General features: G+C 49.4%; 1 protein-coding gene across 1 annotated transcript in view; it reads left to right on the top strand.

Moving 5' to 3' along the window:
* The window catches only part of SCAMP4 (secretory carrier membrane protein 4), a 66,775-nt gene that overhangs the window by 32,291 nt on the left and 13,139 nt on the right, over positions 1–21,345 (top strand). The window contains exons 2-5 of the mRNA XM_051972256.1: positions 1,679–1,735; positions 8,920–9,048; positions 13,881–14,037; positions 17,148–17,249. Coding sequence (XP_051828216.1) covers positions 1,729–1,735; positions 8,920–9,048; positions 13,881–14,037; positions 17,148–17,249 — 395 coding nt within the window. The 5' untranslated portion in view covers positions 1,679–1,728. The remainder of the gene's footprint in view (positions 1–1,678; positions 1,736–8,919; positions 9,049–13,880; positions 14,038–17,147; positions 17,250–21,345) is intronic.

Here is a 21,345-nt window from a genome sequence, read left to right as displayed (position 1 = left end):
GATAGGCCAGTACTAAGTGGTAGAATTGTGTTCACATCCAATTTAACACACCAAGTCCAGGATCCTTTCAGTGCTGATAGTTGTCCTAGGGAGTGAGACATTCAAGTGAATTCAAATCTGGCCTTAGACATGTATTAGCTGTATGACCCTGGGCAAATCACTTAAGTTCTGAATTTAAGCATCTGTAAACTGGGGATAATGATAGCTCTTAACCTCCCATAGTTGTTGAAGTCATAAAGATAATTCTAAAGTATTTTACAAACCTTAAAACTCTACATAAATGTCAGGTGTTGTTGTTAGCTAATATTCTTACTAACTAGGCACTATATTCATTTTTTTTCTGCCCGTTAAAGTTCATGTGCTATCAGCACCCTCTAAACTTTGGCGGCACAAGTTGTAGTTGCATGTTCTAGTTAAATTTCTTGTCTTTTTTGGGGGATGAGGGGAATCTTCCATTTAACCTTATCCAATCCTGGTACATAGGAAATGTTCAGTATTTCTCAACTTACTGTTGATGACTAAAATTTTTTTTTAATTTTTATTTAAATCTTTATCAATAGTTCTACCCATGGAAAATTGAGGTTTCTAACTCTATTTTTAAATAGTAAATTATAGTTTTAAGCTATACTAGAAAAAGTAAATTAAGATTATCTTTGAATTATAAAATACTTGATTCTTGTCTAACTTTAGATAAAAAACTTGAAGCACTTGTCTTCTCCAAAAAAAATTTGCCTTAAATTCTAACCCCCGCCCCTGTTTCTGTTAGTAGCATCACTGAAAGTTACATTTTCCTATCTGTAAATGGGGGTTTATGGCTTGATTTGTTTGCATGTTGTTTCCTCAACAGATTGTAAGCTCCTTGAGGGCAAGGACTATCTTTTGTCTCTTTGTGTCTCCAGTGTTTAGCACAGTGCCATGTATGTAGTAGGTGCTTAATAAATGGTTATTGATTGAGCTTTGTAGCTAGCTAGGTTTTCCAACCAAACACCACTTGGTGCACCCGATCTGTGCAGCGCGTCCCTTGCTGAGAAGAGGTGTGAGGGCGAAATGGTTGGCAGTATGAGGCAGCAGCAAATTCTGAGTATCAGATGGGGTCACAAACGGTCTTTCTCCAGCTGTCCTGGGAGGAGATGAGGCCGGCTTTGGGGTTTGGTCAGGGCAGCCTTTGTGGGTGAGGGAACGGTGCAGAGACTAAAAGGTTTAAGGCCTATCGGGCAGCTAGGCCAAGTCCCTTGCTTGGGGTCTCGTTGGGAAAGCAGGGGCCAAGCATTTTCTGAGTGCCCTGGGTGGAATCGCCGGCCGGCCCAGAGACAGTGTGGAACAATGAGAGGGAAGCCTGCTTTAGAGTCAGTGACGTTTGCTTCAAATCCTGCGCCCGTCACAGCTGCCCTGTGGGGTTTGGGTGACAGACCACAGCTTCTCTGAGTGTCCTGATGTGTATGGTGGCAGGGGAGGGGCAGGGCTTGGGGGCCCGGCTTTGGTCCGTGACATGTATGAGAGGACCGGAGGTGCTGGGAGGCCAGGGTTAGCTCTCTGGGGGGTTGGAAACAAAAGCCTTCAGCAGAAAGAGTCTGAGATTCTCCATGTGCATGGGGAGGTGGCTGAGTGCGTGCTTGTGTGAGCAGGACCCCTGCGCAGCTCGTGGCCAGGCGTGACCTGTTTGGTTTTTGTCTCCTAGGGTCGCCCTCCTCACCTGCCCGCTGACTCGTGGGAGCACCCGGAACAGCTATGTCAGGTAAAGAACATGATCACGCACAGCAGGGCTTCTTCCGCTGTTTCCACTCGCAACCGTTTTTCACCTGAGAAATTTTTGTGTGACCCTCGATATAGAGAAATATAAAATAAGTAATAGATCAGTGTTCCAGGACTCCTTCACTCACACAGCCCCATATGTGCTCTCCGCCTGCCGTTTAAGAAGCCGGGCAGCAGTGCCAGGATTTGTTACTGACTTTAAGTCTGCCGGTGCCCTGAGAAGGTGGATGGCCTAGCTTGGAATTCCCTGTCTGGGCTCCCGGTCCACACTGAGTAGCAGGAAGAAACTCATGTTCTGCTGGCCCAGCTGGCAATTCATGCGTTAATTCAGCAAAGCTTACCGGGCCTGACTGTGTGCAAGTGATGGGGATATACAGTCTCCTCAACAAGCTTCCAGGTCCACAGACTTGGAGCTGTTTGTGGGAGCATTTGGCGGGGCAAAGGGCAGATCAGACCCAACCATCTAGGAAAATGACAAGAGAAAAATTACTTTCACTTGAGGGAAATTTAGACTTAAAAAGAAAAGGGACCTTAGATTCCAACTCCTCATTTTATAGATGAGTAAACTGAGCATAAGTGGGTCTTGTCCCCTTAGCCGGGCCAGAGATTGTTGCCCCAAGCCGCCCCCGCCTTCGAAGTCACTGGACCATATCGCAGGTGGGCTCAGCCCACTCTAATGGTCAGTGTGCAAAGGAAGCTTTCCTGGGCCTGGCTGCTGCCTTCCTGGACTCTTCCTTCCTCAAAGTTAAGCCATGCTTGGAACTGTGGTCCCTCCCTGCCTTGGGGGCTTCCTCCTTGGGTTCTGACTGTTTCTGGGCTGATCGGGCACTTTGATCTCCCCTGTGTCTGTTTCCTTCCTGGTGACCAACAACTCTCCGGGATTGTTCTCTGTATCTTAAAGGTTCAACATTAGTCTACTTACTTTTTTAAAAAAAGTTTTCTCAATTACATGGCAACAAACAAATCTAACATTTCTTTACAATTTTGCATTCAAACTCTCTCTCCCCTCCTTCCCCTCCCCCAGCCTTGAGAAGGCCGCCGGTTGCTGTGGCTGACACATGCGCAGCCATGCAGATATTTCCATATGGCCAATATGCAAAGAAAATGCAAACTTAGAGACCAAGAATAATCAGGGAGGTTTGAAGAGCATGTTGGGCCCTCCATTCAGACTCCATCAGCCCCTTCTCTGCAGCTGGCTAGCATTCTTCACCCTAAGCTCTTCTCTATTGTTTTGGATCCTTGTCGAGCTAAGAATAGCCCCATTCACTCGCAGCACTTTTCTGGCTGTTGACCTCAGTTTCCTCATCCGTAAAATGGCAGTACTGTCTGGTCCCTGAACAGGTGTTCTGTGGGGGTGAAGGAAGGACCAGAAGCCCCCGGAGGAGAGGCGTGGGCCGGTGGCCGGCTGGCCGGTGCCTGACCCGGGTCGGTCATTGCCAGCTGCTCTCTCAGTCGCCCGGGCTCTGAGCCTTTGCTCCCCCCGGTGGCCGCTGGGACGAAAGCACCCGCAGGCCGGACTCCCTGCACAAGTGCTTGTGCTTCCCTCCCCAGCAGGGCCTGGGGCCCAGAAAATCGGGCCTGCCTGGGAGCTGTGTGCCCTGGGCAGGGAATGGGTTCCCAGAGGCCGGGGCATTGAGCACAGGCTCCCACGGGTCCTGGCAGCTGGGAAGGGCTCCCGGCCCACAGACCCTGAGGCGGAGAGGGCAGCCCCCACAGAGGCCCGGGATACGGGGCACAAGGAGCGGCAGCTCTCATCGGATCCTCCAACAGCTCCAGCAGGAGGTGCTGCTATGATCCCTGTTTTAGAGGCGAGGTTTTTTGTGGGTCTGGGACCCTCTGCCCTGGGCTCTCCCCAGAGACCCAAAGCTGAGAGCCCCTGGCCTTCTCACCCACTCCAGGTCAGGCCCATTGAGAACCATACGGCCGGGCTCCCCCCCAGGCCCCACATGTGACCAAGCCCGGTTGGGGCTGGGTGGGCAGCTACCGAAGGTGGGGGGCAGCTGTGTTTGGGGCTGGGGCCCCACAGCTAGTAGGTGTGAGTGTCATCCCCGGGCCCTCTGGCTGCCCTTTGGCGAGCGCTGTGGCGGGGTGGCCACCTGCTGACCCAGCTGTTCTGTGCTAGTGAAACACTAGTGCAATCCCAGGTCTAGACCAAAGCAAGGAAAGTTTCTAGAAGTTGGAATTGGGCCAGCAATAGTTAGAAACTTCAGAAATATGACTGAACACTTGTTGTGTCTCCTTCATTAAAATAATAGGACTGTCTGAGTTCGGGATCTTGTTGCTTTTTATAAGCTCAGAGTTTTAGTTTTTTTTTTTTGTTTTACAGTCTGCATGATAGCACAATGGCACAGACAGGCATCCATAGCTTGTATGATCACTTTATATGATCGGGTGCATAATTAGCAATAATCAGAATCTTAAAACTGGAGTGACTCTGCGTGTCGGGCCCGTTTCTGCTAGCGGTGCGCGTCTCTGAACAACCCCCGCTGCATCAGTAACGAGGAGTCACTGCCTCACAGAGAGGGCTTCTGCGTTGACAGACATCTCATTGTGAGAAAAGTCTCACTTATATCAAACACAGATTGGCCCCCTGATCCTCGTTATCCTCTGGAGCCTCAGAAAACAAGTTTTCTCTCCCTACCACATGGGAGCGTTTTCCTTCTGGAAGAGACGCCCCGCGTTTTCTCCACTGACACGCATGTTCTGGGGTGGCTGTCCCAGCTGCCCCTCACATCCCCCGGCCGAGATTACTCCTGAGGGCCAGGGAGGGGTTGGCTCTCCGTGCTGTGTCTGAGTCCTCACGCCCTTCAGGAGGGCTTTCAGTTAGCGTTTGAAAAGGAGTATTTCCCAGGAAGAACAGTGGCTATAAACGGTCTCCCTCCCCCAAGGTCTGTGACCGCCTCTGCCACCGAGAGCACGTGTGGGAGAGGGGTCTCTCCGGCTCCTGGAAGGAGTCCTCAAGACGCTCCCTGTGGGGTGCGTGGGGCTTTCCTCTCAAGGTTCTGAAGCGCTTGCTCCTCAGGGCCCGGTTTGTTCTTGGCTCCTGATTCTGCTGCCAGCCCCTGTCCCCCGGCCCAGTGGCAGGGACGTGGGGAAGTGGGTTGAGACCGGGCTGAGAGGGGCACTTGCCTCCTCCCCTCCCTCACCAAAGGTCTGCTCAGGCTCCTCTCCCCTGCCCAAAGTGCAGATCCCACAAACCAGCCCTGGTTTTCTGTAGACTTTCCCCATCCAGTCTGAAGAGACTGTCTAGGGAAGTGTCCTTGTCTTGCTCATACCTGGTTCTGAGTGGGCTGTTCCATCAAGAAGTGTTCTTATCTAACAAAGGGCATTAATGAGTAGCCAAAGAACTCTCAGCCCCTCATATGAATATTCCTATTCCCTTTTGATTGCCTAGAGGTTTAAAAACTTTCCCATTACCCTGGTCACCCTTCTTTCAAGATGTCCTGATATAAGAAATTTGTGAGATTCACACAGTGCGACAGATGTAGTCTGACTAAGGCAGCTTATATGGGAACTATTGTCTCCTTTCTCGGCATTAACTTAATTCTATTCAATTTTAATTCTATTAACTTAATATTAATTATTTTCTTAGCATTTATTTGATCAACAAGCATTTATTGAGCTCTTACTATGTGTCAAGTTGAGGCCCCATCTTTAAGGAGATTAGACACTATGAGGAAAACAGCATTTAAATAGAAAATGTAAACAAAGTCATTTTAGAGGAGAGAATATTAGCTGTTTAGGAATCAAGAAAGGCCTCCTTTATGGAATTAGCTCTTGAAATGAGCTGTGGAAAAAGCAAGGGACTTTCACAATTTGGAAAAGAAGGAAAAGTGCATTCAGGGCAAGGGGGTGAGGGGCAGCATGTACAAGGCCCAAGACCCGGAGAGGAAGTCTCCAGGACGAAGAGCAGCAAACCATCCATCCATTCCACTTGACTGAAATGAGGACTAAGGGTTGGAAAGTAATAGAAAGAAAACCCAGAAAGTGAGGTTTCAGCCAGATTGGAGGGACTCCCAGTAGGAGGGTGGCAAGCATGGAGTTCAGAGACAAAACAGAAACAATTCTTACCCATCATGGGTCATCCCTTCTGTAGGGGAAGGCAGCCCATCCACATGGAAGCAGATATAAAGTACACACAAGATAAATAGTAGGTCATCTGGAGGAGAGTCTCGTGTTAGAGGAGCCCTTGAGCTGGCTTGGGGCAAACATCCAAGGATTCCAAGAGATCAAGTGAGAGGGAGGCCATTCCAAACATGGGACTTCTTGATAAGGTGAGAGGGAGCCTCCTTAAGGACTTGACACTTTGTGAGGAGCTCGGGGCATGCCAAGATGGAGATGTTATTGCTTCCAGGATTTTTTGTGGGAGGAGGGAGAGCTGGGAAAGAGATGGGCCCAAATAACCAACAGGAGGGCAAATGCAGGAAGTGGAGAGGCCAGGGCTAACCTAAGTGCCACGCAGGGCTTAGGGAAATCAGTCCCTTCGAGCTGGATCTGGAGGCAAAGAGAAAAAAGCCTTTTACAGTGGGCCAGAATGTGGACCAGGATGGTAGCTATCTGCTTTGAACATGAGGGTGAGAAGCTCAGGAGCAGCCAGGTGGTGCAGTGGGAAGAGCACTTGGTATAACTGAGTGAGGCTCAAATGATGTAAAGTATGTAAATCACTTTCTAAGCTTTGAAGTGCTATATAAAGTGTCAGCTTTTGTTATTGTTAGTAGTAGTTCTCTGCTAAATTACAAGCATGATAAATATGAAAGCTAAAAGTGCTTTAAAAAACCCCACATATTTTTAATATGATACAAGTTAGAAATTTGTCTCTACATGTTTCTCACTGTTTGGAGGTTTTCCCAGGATGTGTTTTATCTTTTTGTTGTTTTCAGTTCTTACTCCAAAACATGGTGTTCACTAAATACCTACTGTGTGCCAGGCGCTTTGCTAAGCCCTAGGGGTGCAAAGAAAGGACAAAAACAAATTAGTCTTTGCTCTCAAAGGCAGTCGCTTCCTAATTTGGGGGACCATGTTAAAACGACTGTGAACAAGCAAGATCCCTCAGCGGGGAGCTGGAGATATTCTCAGAGGATGGGGAGGGCTGAGAAAGGCTTCTTGTAGAAAGTGAGACATTAGCTGAGGCTTGGAGAAAGCCAGGGAAGCCAGAAGGTGAAGCTGCAGAGGGGGGGAGTGCCAGGCATGTGGTTAGAGTCAGCCAGGGGAGCATCTTGTGGGAGCAGCAGTTGGGGGGAGCCTCCCAGGGGCCCTGCCCTGGAGGGCTTTATAAGCCAAATGAGGGCCCCACAGAATCTGGGGTGGCTTGGCTTGGGGCCAGGGCGCCTGTCGACTTCAGGAAAACCAGTTTGAGAATCGCGTAGAGGGAACTAGCGTAGGCCCAGGCTGGAGACGGGCAAGCCGTACCATAGCCAGAGTTGAGGTGGATGAGGGCCTGCCCCGTGTTGTGGCTGTGGGGAAGACTTCTGAGCGTAAGCCTGAGGGGTCTGCAGCATGGGGCCTCCCTGTCTCTTCAGGACATCTGGGCCCCACTTCAGATGTCTCCCACTCTTAAAATGCCTCAAATTGAATTATGGCACGGAAGGGGCCACGAAGGTTGGGGCAAAACAATTTTCCAGCCCAGGACAACTCGGGAGATTTGTAGGAAAGATCCCTCTCACTGGGGGATGAGTGAAACACCGACCAGCCCAGGCTGTGCAGGGGCCCCCCGCCCCTCCCCACCCCGCAGCCAGCCAGAGGTCTGGGGTATAACTTTGCTGTTGCTGAGTGTGGGGCCCTGGTCCCTGGTCTGTAAGCAGCTTCAGGGCACAGGACCAGGGCGGGCACCAGGAAGAATGGGGACAGTAATAGGCACTGAGGCTGGAACCAAAGCATCCAATAGCCTTCTAATGATGACTGGCATTGGCAGCAGCCCGAGATTTCCTCTGGGAAGCTCTTGAGAACTATGAAGTTATTCTCTTATGTCATATGTGAATACCACCATCAAATTTTGCCTTAAATATGAGAATGATGCCTTGGAATAAAAGGAAATGGGAAAAAATAGTAAGGACCAAGGAGTTTTTTAGACCTGATATATAGTTTCTTTTTTTTTTTTTTTTTTCCCTCGATAGTATTTTATTTTTCCAAATACAGGTAAAGATAGTTTTCAACATCCATTTTTGTAAGACTTTGTGTTCCATATTTTTCTCCTTACCTCCCCCTTCCCCAAGATAGCAAGCAATCTGATATAGGTTAAATATGTCTGATCCTTTTAGACATTTATGCATTTGTCATGCTGTGCAAGAAAATCAGACCAAAAGATATGTGTGAGGGATGGTGCAAGACCCCCTTTCCCAGTTAACTAACCAGAGACATCTTCAGGTACAAAGAGAAACCCTGGAGGGAGAGGCCCAGACTCACCTGGGAGCCATCCCAAGTCCTGCCATGTGCTCCTGGAACCTGGCCAGCTTCTGGCTTGTCCAGGACCTAAAAGTAAAAGACCCGAGTCTTCTCATTGGATAGATTAAAAGGATGTAACCATCTTTGACCAATGGTCACCAACGTTGGCTGCCTCCCACAGATCACATCACTTCCTGCAATTTCATGTATCCCAGGGTTCAAAGTTCATCCCTCCAGAGATCATGTGACTCCCCCCCAGGGTCCCAGCTCTGGGAACAGGGATCATGTGACTCAATACTTGAGAAATACTTCATCCAATCAGTCCCATTCAAAGGGGGAAAAAATAGAAAAAGCAAACAAAAAAGGTGAAAATACTATGCTTCAATCTACATTCAGTCTCCATAGATTTTTCTCTCTGGATGTGGGTGGCATTTTCCATCCCAAGAGCTTAGTCTATCACGTTGATCATCACATAATCTTGTTACCGTGTACAATGTTCTCTTGGTTTTACTCACTTTACTTAGCACTAGTTCATATGAATCTCCAGGCATTTCTGAAACCCTCCTACTGATCATTTTTTATAGAACAATAATGTTCCGTTACATTCATATGCTAATTTATTCATCCATGCCCACTGATGGGCATCCACTCAGTTTCCAGTTTTTTGCTGTGCAGATGTCATTCCTGGCCATGTAAATGTCTTCCAAGACTTAGATTGCTGTCAATGAAACACTCAGAGTTCAGTATCTTAATTCTAATGCTGTGTAATTGTTTTTGTCTTCACAGAAAAAGCTAACAACTTCCCTCCACTGCCAAAGTTTATCCCTCTGAAGCCCTGCTTCTACCAGAACTTTTCTGATGAGATTCCAATAGACCACCAATTTATCGTGAAAAGGATTTACCATTTATGGATCTGTAAGCACTTACTGGAGTCATTCCAAGGAAACCCTGGTGGGATAAGTAGAAAGAATAATGAATGAACTACATCTGTTTGGTTCCAAAGAACTGTTTTAAACTATGTGAAATGACACAATTAAGGCTTAGGAATATTACCTAACCTCAGAGCAGGAAGAGACCTCAGAATATAGAATATCAGATAGGGGGTGAAGGAAAAAGGGGGGGAGGGGCAATCTTAGAGCTCAAGAACAGAGCATTGACTATTTAAACTGGGAGTGATGCAGGTAGTGGCAGTGCAGAGAGTTGTGGGAGCCCCTCTTTGGTCAGCGCAAGTCCAACGAAAAAGAATTCGCGAACCCAAAATATCAGACTGGCAAAAGGAAGTTTATTGTTGGCACTGAGAAGTCAGCTTTTGCTAGGAAGACTGACTTCCGAGTGACAACGTCCTGGCAGAGAGATAAACAGAGATGTTAACACTGAGAAGAACGGGCAGGGGTCCTGGCAGGCAGCAAAGCCAAGGAGAGAGGTTCCTTGACAAGGTGTGGTCCTGCTTTTGGACCTCTGCAAATTATGAGTTTAAAACTGCCTTTTTTAAATAAGAGATCAATTGAATGAGATTCCTGCCCCAGGCCTAGATTTCCAATAGAATGAGACCACTTAAGTTTGAGCCAATAAGGAGGAGTGGTCCTGGACTAATTTTCAGCTCATTAGAAGGTGCGGCCAGTCCCACCAAGATAACAGAACAAGCCACTTGACCTTGATTCCCTGAGGCGGGCCTCTCCCAGAGGAGAGTTTCTCCCCCCAAAGTCAAAGGACAGTTTCAGGGTTGCCTCCGCCAGGAGGGCCCTGAGAGAGAACTTGATACAGGAGTGAATAGGACTGTCTCCTAGAAAAAGATTACTCATTCATTCCCTTATTTAGGGCCTGGAGGGCAGAAGTAGCAGCAGAAGACAGTTCTAGGTTATCTGAAGTCCAAATGAGCAATGTGCTGCCATGGGAGGTAGTGAGTTCCCATCCCCTCAAGCAGAAGCCAGAGGACCATTTGTTCAGTGTGTTTTAAGAATTATTGTTCCAGAGGCAGCCAGGTGGTCTAGTGGATAGAGCACCAGCCCTCAAGTCAGGAGGACCCGAGTTCAAATCTGGCTATGTGATCCTGGGCAAGTCACTTAACCCCGACTGCCTCAGCAAAAAAATCCAAAAACCAGATCCTACTGGAGGGAGGGACGGGGGAAAGAAAGAGAAAGGATATTCATTACAGAGCAGTGGACCCAAAGTACACATTCAGGAGCTTTAGATAGATTATGCCTCGGTCCTGGGGATACAAGCAAAACAAAGAAGGCTGATAGGATGAGAAGGGGAGATCAGGAATGGAGGCTATGGGAGGAGCCCAAATGAGGATGATCACTTGTGGGCCAATGAAGATGTTTTTAATGGGAAAAGATTTATATGAACCAATGCAAAGTGAAGTTCCAGAAAAAGTGTTCCCAAGTGTCTGTACTTGTGTAAAAGGAAGCTGCGCAGAAGCAAGCCCATCGCAGAAAGAAGCACAGTGTGTCGTAGGGTCCAGTGGCCCAGAAGGCACCTCCCCTCCTTGGTCACAGAAGTAAAGGGCTGTGGCTAGAGAACATTGCAGGTTTTATCAAAATGGGGCGGGGGGGGGGGGAGGGGAGGAACAAAAGAAGTCAGTTCATTTTCCAGAGCAGAATGGAAGGTTGCAGAATGGAGCAAGAACAGCAGGGATGGAGCCTGAGAATAGGAGTGAGTGAGAGAGACAAGGAGACGGGAGGCAGGTACGAGCCAGGCCACAAGTAGAGCAGCTCAGCCTTGGCAAAGAAAAGGGGGAGTCCTACGTGTTTGTCTGAAGGTGGATGTGAGGAGGCGAGAACGGAGGGGTCCCTAGTCCAGGGCTGCTTCAGCTTCTTCCACTCATGACCCCTTTTTGCCCAAGAAATTTTTATGTGACCTTGGGCATATAAGAATAAAACAAATATGCAAATCAAATTTTTACTGATAATAAATTGCAATCCCCCACATTCAGTTACGTGACCCCACGTGGGCTTGCTCTCACAGTTTAAGAAGCTGGAAGCTAGAGCAGTTTCATAAAAGAACTCAAGGGAAAGAGTGAGGTAGACTGGTAGACAGTCTCTTTGAGGCCGGATTCTCTGTGGCTCCCCTGAGACCCCCGTCCCCTAAATCACCGTGATTCTGATTCTGAGATCCCTGTTATTCCTGTCATCACTGAGGGAATATTACTAAATAACACTTCTCTCAGGTCAGGAAAAATGTCTGGCCCTTCCTAATCCTACTGCAGCTTTGCCTTTTGCTTGGCATTGGATTTTCTCCCCAATTGTGCTTTGGAGCTCACAAAAGGCTGTCCTCGGCCACACCGAGCCCCTGCACAGTCCCAGCACCCTCAAGTTCTCCTGCCACTTTCTGCGTCCTCTGGAGTTCTCCTATTCTCTGCTGTTCCGCCTTGTTCAAGAGCCCTTTCCTCTCTAAAGCTCCCCCCTCACCCCAGTGGGGACACACACACGGGCTCTCCCAGGGGTTTGCGGCAGGGGTTGGGCCATTGGCCTTTGTCACGGCCTGGCTGGTTCATCTTTGAATACCCTGAGGGACGTTCGGATGTCAGTGCAGGTCTCAGAGGGCAGGAGTTAACAGTTTACAAACTGACGCCCCCTGACATCCAGGTGGCAGAACCTTTGTTCCACATGGCAGGTTTTTGTGTACGTTCCTTTAATAATTTGCATCTCTAACCAAATTAGCCCCAAAGATCTCACCAGGAGACAGCTTTTGAGAAAATAATTCCCTTTTCCTAGAATGTGAGAGAAAGAAGGAGCTGCGGCTTCACTGATAGAGAAATTCATGGTACAGAGGCGACAGCTTCCACAGATGAGCCTCCCGGAGGTGGCCTAGGGCCCGGAGAGGAGGCTCAGCCAGCCACGGCGGGGGGCGAGACGCGGTGGGAGGCCGGCTCTCTCTGCGGCGGGCAGGGCGGCGGGCTGCCCGAAGTTGTGCTGGTGTGCTGTGTGGCCACTGGAAATTGGGGGCCGTGGGGGTCTGGGCAAGGAGCAGACAGGCCCGGATGGGAAGGCCTGGGCCAGAGCCGGGTCGGCCTCCCTCTTAAAGCCCAAGCACCGGAGAGGCCGTCTTGGCCAGCTGGGCCCCAGAGGGCTGGGCCCAGTCAGAGGTCACAAGCGTGTGGTTTGAGCCCAGAGCCAGGCTTCTCTCCCCTGGGCTCTGCTGCCCCTTCCCACCCCCACCCCCCTTGTCCCACGCTGCAGCTTCTCATCGCTTTGGTCTCTGCAGTTGGTCCAGTGCTTTAATGAGAGTGTGGGGCAAGGGAGCCGGACCTCCAGGCAGTCGTAGGGTCCCAGTGTGACTTCTTCCTGGGTGCCCGACTACTCAGGGCATCGAGATCCCCGAGCTGCCCAGTCACGGCCAGGGGAGGGGACAGCAGGGGCACATCCGTCTCCCGACAGAGCCAGCAAGAAGCCGAGTCTGTGGAAAGGTTGGGGGTGGGGGGGAGTGCAGCCGTCCCTGCCAGGCTGCCGTGGGTCAGTCGGGGAAGCTGCACAGAGTTGCCAAGAGCAGTCTGGGAGTGAGCGGAAAGGGCTGGGGGCTGGTGGTGGTGGGAGGAGAGATGGCACCTCCAGCCCAGGCTGTGGCAGCAGCTTTGGTAGCTATTCACAATCTGGGACGGCTGCATTTGGGGATAATTTTAAAAGCAGGGCATTTCTTATTATAGTCTCCTGTTGGGGGAACATTCCGCCCACACGGAGATCTCTAGGGGGACAGTTTTCCCCCTGCAGTGTTGTTGAGACTGGGTTTTCCTGTCTCAGCCAGGCCCGCTCCCAGCACTGATGAGCGCCGAAGCTCAAACCGCCTGTTTCTGTGACCTGGGCCAGGCTCCCTGGGGGCTCACCGGGTGGGCAGCAGCCCTCCTGCAGCTCGGCCCTCAGCCCTCTGCTTTTTTTCCTTCTGTTCATTTAAGAAATCTTGTTAATTCTCTTTTTGCTTACTATCTCATGACCACTTACTGAGCTTTCACTCCGCCCAGGTGAGGGTCCTCCATTGAGACATATCTGAAAAGAGACAGCTCACGAAATTTGACCCTGGTTAATTTTCCATATTGAAGAGAGCTTATTTTTAAATAACCAGAAAGCATTCATGTCATACCTGCCCTGTGCCGGGCACTGTGAGTGCAAAGCCAAAGGAGACCCTGCCTCCAGGGGGCTTACCTTCCATTGAGGGGGACAGTGGCCAACAACAGGGCGCTGTAATGGGAATCTCACGGACTCCTCGCGACGCCCCCAGATGCCATTAGACTCATTTTACAGACGAGGAAGCTGAGGCTGAGAGGTTACGTGACTGACGTGGGGTCACCTAGCTAAGAAGGGTCTGAGGCGGATTGGGTCTATAATGCATATATAGGAAACCACCATGAGGTAGCTTGGGGGGGAGGGGGGCTCAGCAGGACCTGGGGAGAGGGGACAGAAAAGGCTCCATGTAGAAAGTAGAGCTGGAGGGGAGGAGGGAGCCAGGGCAGAAGCATGGAGCGGGGAGTCGGCAGACGCGGGAAGGGAGGTCCCAAAGGCTGCCCGGGCCACCTGTCCAGGCTCTGAGATGCCAAACCCTGAAGCTGAGGGGTTCTTGCAGCTGCCTTTGGGGGCCCCTGAAGCCTCTCAGCTGGGAAGTCCCACTCAGAAGACGGGTGGGGAGGGAGGCCTTGCCTGGAGGGGGGAGGGGGGAAGCAGTTAGGGGTCAGCAGGTTGTGTGGGGGCAGGGGGGCCCAGCCAGCAGCCAGGCTCCCCAAGAGTCTCATCCCTGTGCTCTCTGTCTTCCTCCAGTCTACTGTGTGACCCTGGTGGTGAATCTCGTGGCCTGCCTCGCTTGGTGGATTGCTGGCGGCGACGGAGTGAACTTTGGCTTGGCCATGCTCTGGCTGCTGCTCTTCAGCCCTTGCAGCTACGTGTGCTGGTTCCGGCCGGCCTACAAGGCCTTCAGGTAATGTCCCCTGGAGTTACAGGATGGGAGCCAGGAGGGTGGAGAGCACTCCCTCTGCCGGAGGGGATGGCACGGGCCTGCAGGGGCGCGGAGGCGGAGGCGGGGTGGGGGAGGGAGAGGAGGGGAGGGGAGGGGACCCTTAGAGTTTGCCTGCATCCCAGGGGGCAGGAGGGGGGTGGGGGGCTTTGGAGGAAAGATGAAGAGCTCGGCTCTGGACAGGTCCACGGCACCTCTGTCTGGAGGTCTCTTCATAAAGAGCAGTGGGCCGTGGTGGTGCTGCTTCCTGCCCTCCTGGAGCTCCCCATCCTGTGGGGGAAACGCCCCAGAGAGCGGCGAGACAGAGCAGGACACTAGGAATGCAAGCAGTGCTGAAAGATCTTTCGGGGAAGGGTTATTATTAGTCTGGGGGGTCAGGGAAGGCTTCGGGGAGGAGAGGACCACCGGGATCTCAGCCTGAGGAGTGTGTGGGTACAGGGGCCGGGGGGGCCTCCCTCCCGGGGAGCACCGAGCGCTTGGGTCCAAGCAGGACGGAAATGGCTGAGGGGGCACCAAGTGATGTGCAGGGAGGCCCAGGGCAGTGGGGAATCGGGGAGGATTCTCAGACAGAATCGAGGACCCTTTCCTGGTCCGGTCATTTGTGGCTGTCCTGGTGTAGCTTAGCAGGATTGCGCTGCTCGGAGAGGAGGAGATCCCAGCTTCCCCACTGAGCCAAAGGCAGACACGAATATGGCAGGGGGGGCATTTATTCCGGCGTCAGCCTTGTGCAGAGAAAGACACTGGGCGGGAAGGTCGGAAGTGGCTTACGGGTGGATTGGTTTCCAGAGCCGAAGGGTGCTCTTGCTCCCCTGGCCCTTGGCTGCAGGTACCTGGGGCCTTCCTTCCACTGCCACAGGCATTTATGACCCTTCAGCCGTCTTCAGTCCTTCTCAGAGTCGTGGTGTGAAATCATAACATAAAATGCTGAGGGTAACAAAGGAAGCCACTTCTGTTAAAATAGTTTTCAAAATATTTATTTAAAAAATAACAAGTTTAAATACCTCTAAATGTAGTTAAGGTTCTTGAAGGCAAAGCTTCCATTAGCACCATTTTGTGCATATGCCTCACTCCCTCACCCCCCCATTCGTTTGTAGGGAGGCATGAGTATATAATGTTGAATATAATGTTAGGGGTTTTCTTTGATGTTTGGGCCCATTTTGCTGGGTTTTTTTTTATTCTTCTTAGAAAGGGAGGGCTTTCTGGGCAAAGGAGGAATACGGGGAAAAATTTAGACCATGAAAAAAACATAAAAATATCAATAAAAGTCTATTTTAGAAAGGAAAACTATCATATAATCCTCAATGCCATGGACCAGAATTTGGACATGAATAGATGCTTAATAAGTGTTGAATAGATATATGCATGCACTGGAAAGTATTCTTTAGAGAAGGAGACTTCAATTGCTACTGACTCAAAATCTGTAACTGTAACAGTAGTTTTTCATCTTTATCACTAATGTTATCCTTGATGCAATTGAGCAAATATTTATTAAGTACTTATTGGGTGTGAGATACTGTGCTAGTAGCTGGAGATGTGAAAACAAAAATGAAAAGCATCCTTGCTTCACAAAGATCCCATTCATCTGGCTTCTCTCCTCCCTGTGCAAATGCACCTTCTCCAGCAGATTACTCCGGTGTCAATCCCCTTTCTCAATACTCTCCCATTTCTCCTCCCTGGCTACTGTTTTAATGCCTACAAAGACAGCCACATCTCCCTTTCTCATAAAACCCTCCTTCAATCCATGGTAGTTATTGAGCTCTTTTGTGATTAAACTCCTTGAGAAAATGACAGCAACTTCCTTTCCTCTGATTCTTCTTGACCCTTGATATTCTCGCTTCAGGACAAATCACTCAACTGAAATTGCTTTCTCTAAAACTACTAAAACTTTGCTAGTATGTTTTTATGTGTGTATTTTATATGTACTCTCTAGTCCTTGTACAGAATGTGGCCTCTAAAATCATTCCTGTCCCTATTTGATGAATGTCTTGGGCAATATATGTTCTGTCAAAGCCTTGGACCATAAAGAACTGATGAAGCTGCAAGACCTTACTGATTTAAAAGGCCTGCCTATCTGTTAGTCATAGAAATCTGGGAAATTGTGTAAGCTGCATCCAGAAGGGAGGGAACTATTTGGATTTAGACAATTGTTTATTCTCTTAAGCTTTTATTACTGACCTGGGTGTGTCTCCATGGGAGGGACTCTGGAGAGAGCTACACCTGGGTTTCTGTAAAGAAAGCCTGTATATATTTAGTTAAAAAGAACATTTTTTTAAAAATTACTTCATCTTTCTAAACTGAATTGACATTTAGGATAGGTCTACACAAAGACTGTTATTCACTTAACAATCATCAATTACCTGTTACTTCCAAAAATTGGAATTCAGGGTTGGATACTGCAGCTGTGGTTCATGGCATTTTTCTCATATTAACAATGAAATGGTATTTCTGTTTTATAGATAAGGAAATTGGGTTTTTTAACCTTTTTTGTGCCATCGAGGCCCTTTGGCACTATAGTGAAGTGTATAGACCACTTCTCAGAGTAATGATTTAAAATAACATATAATTACAAAGGAAGCCAGTTATATTGAGATAGAGTAAGTAAAATATTTTTTAAAAATTAAGTTCATGGACTTGAGCTTATATATATATATATATATATATACACACACACATACACCAGAGACTATGCTAAGCGCTTTCCAAATATTACTGCATTTGATCTTCACAACAGCCCTAGAAGGTAGGTAATGTCATCCCCATTTTATAGTTGAAGCAAACAAATTGTTAAGTGAGTTATCCAGGGTCCCATGACTAGTGAGTGTCTGAGGTCAGATTTGAACTCCAGGCCCAGAATCCTCTCCTGTGCAGCCTCGGGGTCCTTCAGTTCAATCAGCAGCAGATCTGGCTTGGAGGCTAGAGCTCCATTCCCTACCCCTTGCTGCTCTTTCACCATTGACCTCTGAGGCCCCCTACCCTGGTCATCTGGATCCTTCCCATTTTGTAGATAAAAAAACTGAAGTTTTAAATGACCGACTTGATAGTAAAGCTATTGTTTGTTTTGTGTTCTCTTGCAGGGCTGACAGCTCTTTTAATTTTATGGCGTTCTTCTTCATCTTTGGCGCACAGTTTATCCTGACCATCTTTCAAGCAATTGGTTTCCCCAAGTGGGGAGCGTGGTAAGCCAGACTCTTCCAAAGTGTTCTTTTTGAATGGAATTATGGTGTTCCTTCCGAGAGACTGAGGAGTCTTGAAATTAGAGTGATTAAAAGGAGTGGGGATACCAGGCCCAGAAAAGAGAACTGCCTCCCAGAAATGGAAAGGTTGCCTGGGAGAAGGGGGAGCCTTGTTCTGTGGCTCCAGATCCTTTCCTCTCTTGTGGCGTCAGGGGCAACATGGAGAAGACAGGGATCCATTAAATGCCTTACTCTCCAACAGGTAGTTGTGGCCGACTGCTCTAGGACCCAGAGGTCCAGGAATGCACGCAGGGCCCTCCCTCCCTCCCCAGGAGCTGCAGCCCCCCAGGAGCGAGCCCGGGCCAGAAGCCGGGAGCATCCCGTTACGGTTCTGGGAACCACCTGGTTGTGGGCTGTGTTGGGTACTTGGGTTTGCCGTTCATTCTGCCTGGTCAGACCTGATCCTCCAACCTGCTGAAGGAAGGGCTTTAATTGTCAGTGGCAGGGATGTCTTTAAGCCTCAGCAGGGCTCCCTTAGCCTCTGTCTGTCTCAGTTTCCTCCTCTGCAGAAATGAGGAAGGTGGTGGCAGCTCCTTCACAGGGCTTGGTGAGCATCAAGGGAGAGCACACTGTTTAGTACAGCTCCCGTCAGGTGGCGGGCCCTCAGTGAGGGCCGCTGGTTGTCCTTGTTAGTGGGGTAGGAGCACTGACCCCCGCCCGGGCCACCTTCCCTGCTGCTGCTCTGCTCTCCTTCCATGAGTCTTCCCAGAAGATCCTCTGCCCTCCTAACGCCTCCCCTAGTGCTGGGCTCTCTCTCCTTGCCCCAGACCCTTCCTCCACCATGGTTGCTAGGAAACCTCCGTCTTTGAGCTTTGCCTTGTCAGTCTGTCTCCTTGTGCAGATGATCGGGCTGAGATCTGCCAGAGTACAGACCACTTTCCTGATTTCATAAAGTGCATCTCCATTGTCTTATTCAGATCACCTTTGCCCTCCCTCTTGGAGCCTCAGGATTCGTCCTAGGTCTATTTCCTTCTTCCCTGCCCTCCAGCTTCTCTCTGATCTCTGAATCCGTCCGCCTCTCTGGCCCTCCGTCCAGAGATCTCTCTGACTCTAACCTTGTAATTCGCCAGTTCTCGGAATCCCTTCCCTGCCCAGTCCCTAACAGCTGCCTCCTCTGCTCTTCCTCCTGAGTTGCTGGGTGCCACGTAAAGCTGGGTCTCTAGTGTCTCCAGTGTCACTGGTATTGGTGCGTCCCCTGTACCTCAGGGCATTCTCTTTATTCTTCCCTCTTTTCTGCACACAGGTGACCTTAGCTCCTCCCAGGAGAAAACCGAGGCTGCCATCAGGGCTCCCTCGTCCCCACTTCTTCCCATCTCAGAAACTCTCTTCCTTCGCCTGTCCTTTTCTTCCTTCTTTGACTCTGACAAAGAAACGGGCCTGCTAGTCAGATCCAAGCTTTGATCTGCTCTCAACCTTCTGATTTCTTGGAATTTAACCCAGCAATAATTTCTTCCTTCTCTTTGACCTCAGGTCTTGCTTTCTAGTAGCACTCGTCCTCCTGCCCACAAGCAGGTCCATGTCTCCCCTATGCTATAACCTATAACCTGCAATCTCCTCAAGCCATGATCCTGAATCTAGCCATTCTACTGCCAGACTGCCAGAAAATGTCGCCCCTGCTCTCGATGTTTCAACATCTTCCCCAGCTACTCCCTCATCAATGTCTTTTTTCCTCCAAAGCAGAAGGCATTGAACAATCAGCTTACCAGTAAACCTTTCCCAGGGCTCATCTTCCTTGACCCCAGCAGTTTTAAACCCTGGATACTCCGGTGGGGCCTTCTCCTTTTCCTCTGCTTGCCTGACGGTCCCTCATTCATCTCCTAATCCGGGCATTATCTTTATCCCTCCACTGATGGATCCTTTTAGCATCTCTTGAATCTGCAGCCTTCTCCCATTTGCAATCTTGCCATATTAGCCTACTAATTGTCTCCCCACTTTGAGGTTCTTCCATCTCTGCTCTATTTTCCCCACAATTACAAATATAATCATTTAAAGCTTTCTCTTGGCCTCCTCCCCTGCTGTGTTTTTCATGTTTTCTCATTTGCGCACCTGTGCCCCGCACTATTACAAGAGTTTTCCCCTTCCCCAAACTGAGAGACTGAAGAGGGGAGAGGGAGAGGCGAGTTGGGGGCTAAAAGAAAGGAAAGAGAGACGTTGAAGATGTTTTGCTTTGAAGGGAAGGGTGGGTGAATTGCCTCTGAGGTGGACATTGTGGCAGAGTGAGCTGTGTCCGTGGTTTCTTGTCTCGTCCTTTCTCTGTTCTGTAAGAAAGTACCCCCTTATTTGGTGTTTGTTAAATTTAGAATTTTAAAAAATTCTTTTGAGATAGCAACTGATAAACGTTGACAATTTTAAGTTCAGTGGAGCTAGTCGGTCAGTCCTGGGCAGCATTAAGCTTGCAGGATCAAAGAAGTAAAGGTTAGTTCCCCACCCAGCCTCATCAGAGCTGTCCTTGGCATTGATGTGCTGAGTTCTGGGTGGGCGTTGGGAAGCCAATGTCCGACCACCCGAGTGATGAAAAGGCCTGAGCCTTGGGCTCACCACAGGAGAGGCAGCTGGCACAGGGAGGCAGCCCCGGCTCCTTGGCAAAGGAGACAACATCCAGGCGTTGAGATTTACGCCCCATCCCTCTGGGCTGCTTCTAGCTGAGGGCCTGAGACAGCGTGCTCCGAGTAGGTCAGGCTGGCGGCCTGGATCGTGACTTTGTGCCCGTCTTCATGGGCTGCTTCTGAGAGCTGGGAGGGCAAGCCCGCCACATGCTTGTGCAGAAGTGCAGTGCTGCAGGATATCGAGGGCAGAGGGCCGAGCCAGAGGAGCATCACCCCAAGTGCGGGGGCCTGGCAGAGGCTGGTGAGGAGGCCAGCCCAGCACCGCCCCTTGTGCCGCCCCGGTCGCTGTGGACACGTCCCTGCTCTCTGGGCCTCTGTCTGCACCATGCTGGCGGGGCCCGGCCTCCATGCACAGCAGGTTTGGCAAGCTTCGGGCTTCTTGTCTGCTTAGGAGCTTTTGAGACACTGCAGTAAATAGACGGGGAGTCCTAGAGGCACCTGGTGCTGGGCCTAGTCAGGAAAATCTTGAGTTCACTCTGGCCTCCCACACTGATCGCTTCCCTTCTGCCTGCCTCAGTTTGCCCCTCTATAAAATGGAAAGTATAATAGCATCTACTTTCCAGGGTCGTTGTAAGGTTGAAGAGAGATAATAATCAAAAATTATTTGGCCCAGTGCCTGGTGTATTATTGCTCGTAGGAGAATTTAAGGAAGGGACTTTTTTTTTTATAATTTTCCATAAATGTTTATATTTATAAATAATGTTTGGAAAAAACTTCACCAAAACAATTTTAGAAAGTAGCTGTGGTAGTGTGAATTTTGTAGTTATTATTCCAGTAATAGTAAGGGTGGTACAATATGGTTAGACCAGAGACAGAAACAGGCCTCATATATCTAGGGATAGACAGATTTATTTTTCTTTGTGCTCTTCACATCCTGTTAGAACAAGGTACGTGCTTCACATTAATTCTGAGAGGCAGACAGGCAGCCAGTCTACATTTATTAAGCATCTGCCAGGGAAGAAGCAATGTCTTCCTCAAGAGCTATCTTTGTAATGGGGGAGATAGCCCACCAAAAATACATACGCTTTAGCGTTATTCTTTTAGATGTCTTATACCTAGTTATAGGGTCGCTAGTTTGGAGGGAGAAAAGCTTCCAATAAAAGGTGGTGCTTGGGCCGTGCCGTGAAGGAAGAAGGGATTCTGTGAGAGAGGTGACTGTGGTGTGAGGAACGGCCGTGGCCAAGGCGTGAAGAAGAGAGTTGAAGTTCTGAGGGAGGAACGGAGGCTCTTGTGGCTGCATCCCCGAATATGGGAGGAGTCGTAATAGGAAGGAAGCTGGAGAAGCTGGAAAGCTTGGTGAAGACCCAGTTGTCTTTGGTTTTAAAGGGAAAACAAGTTTATGGTTAATCCTATGGACAATGGGAAGTCATTGGAGTTTATTAAGTCGAGGAGTGACATCAGATCTTCACTGAAAGAAAAATGACTTTGCTGAC

Source organism: Antechinus flavipes, chromosome 1 (assembly GCF_016432865.1).
Source record: "Antechinus flavipes isolate AdamAnt ecotype Samford, QLD, Australia chromosome 1, AdamAnt_v2, whole genome shotgun sequence".
Classification (NCBI taxonomy): Eukaryota; Metazoa; Chordata; class Mammalia; order Dasyuromorphia; family Dasyuridae; genus Antechinus; species Antechinus flavipes.
The sequence above is the reverse complement of the archived record's forward strand: the minus strand, read 5'-3'. Positions and strand labels throughout refer to the sequence as shown.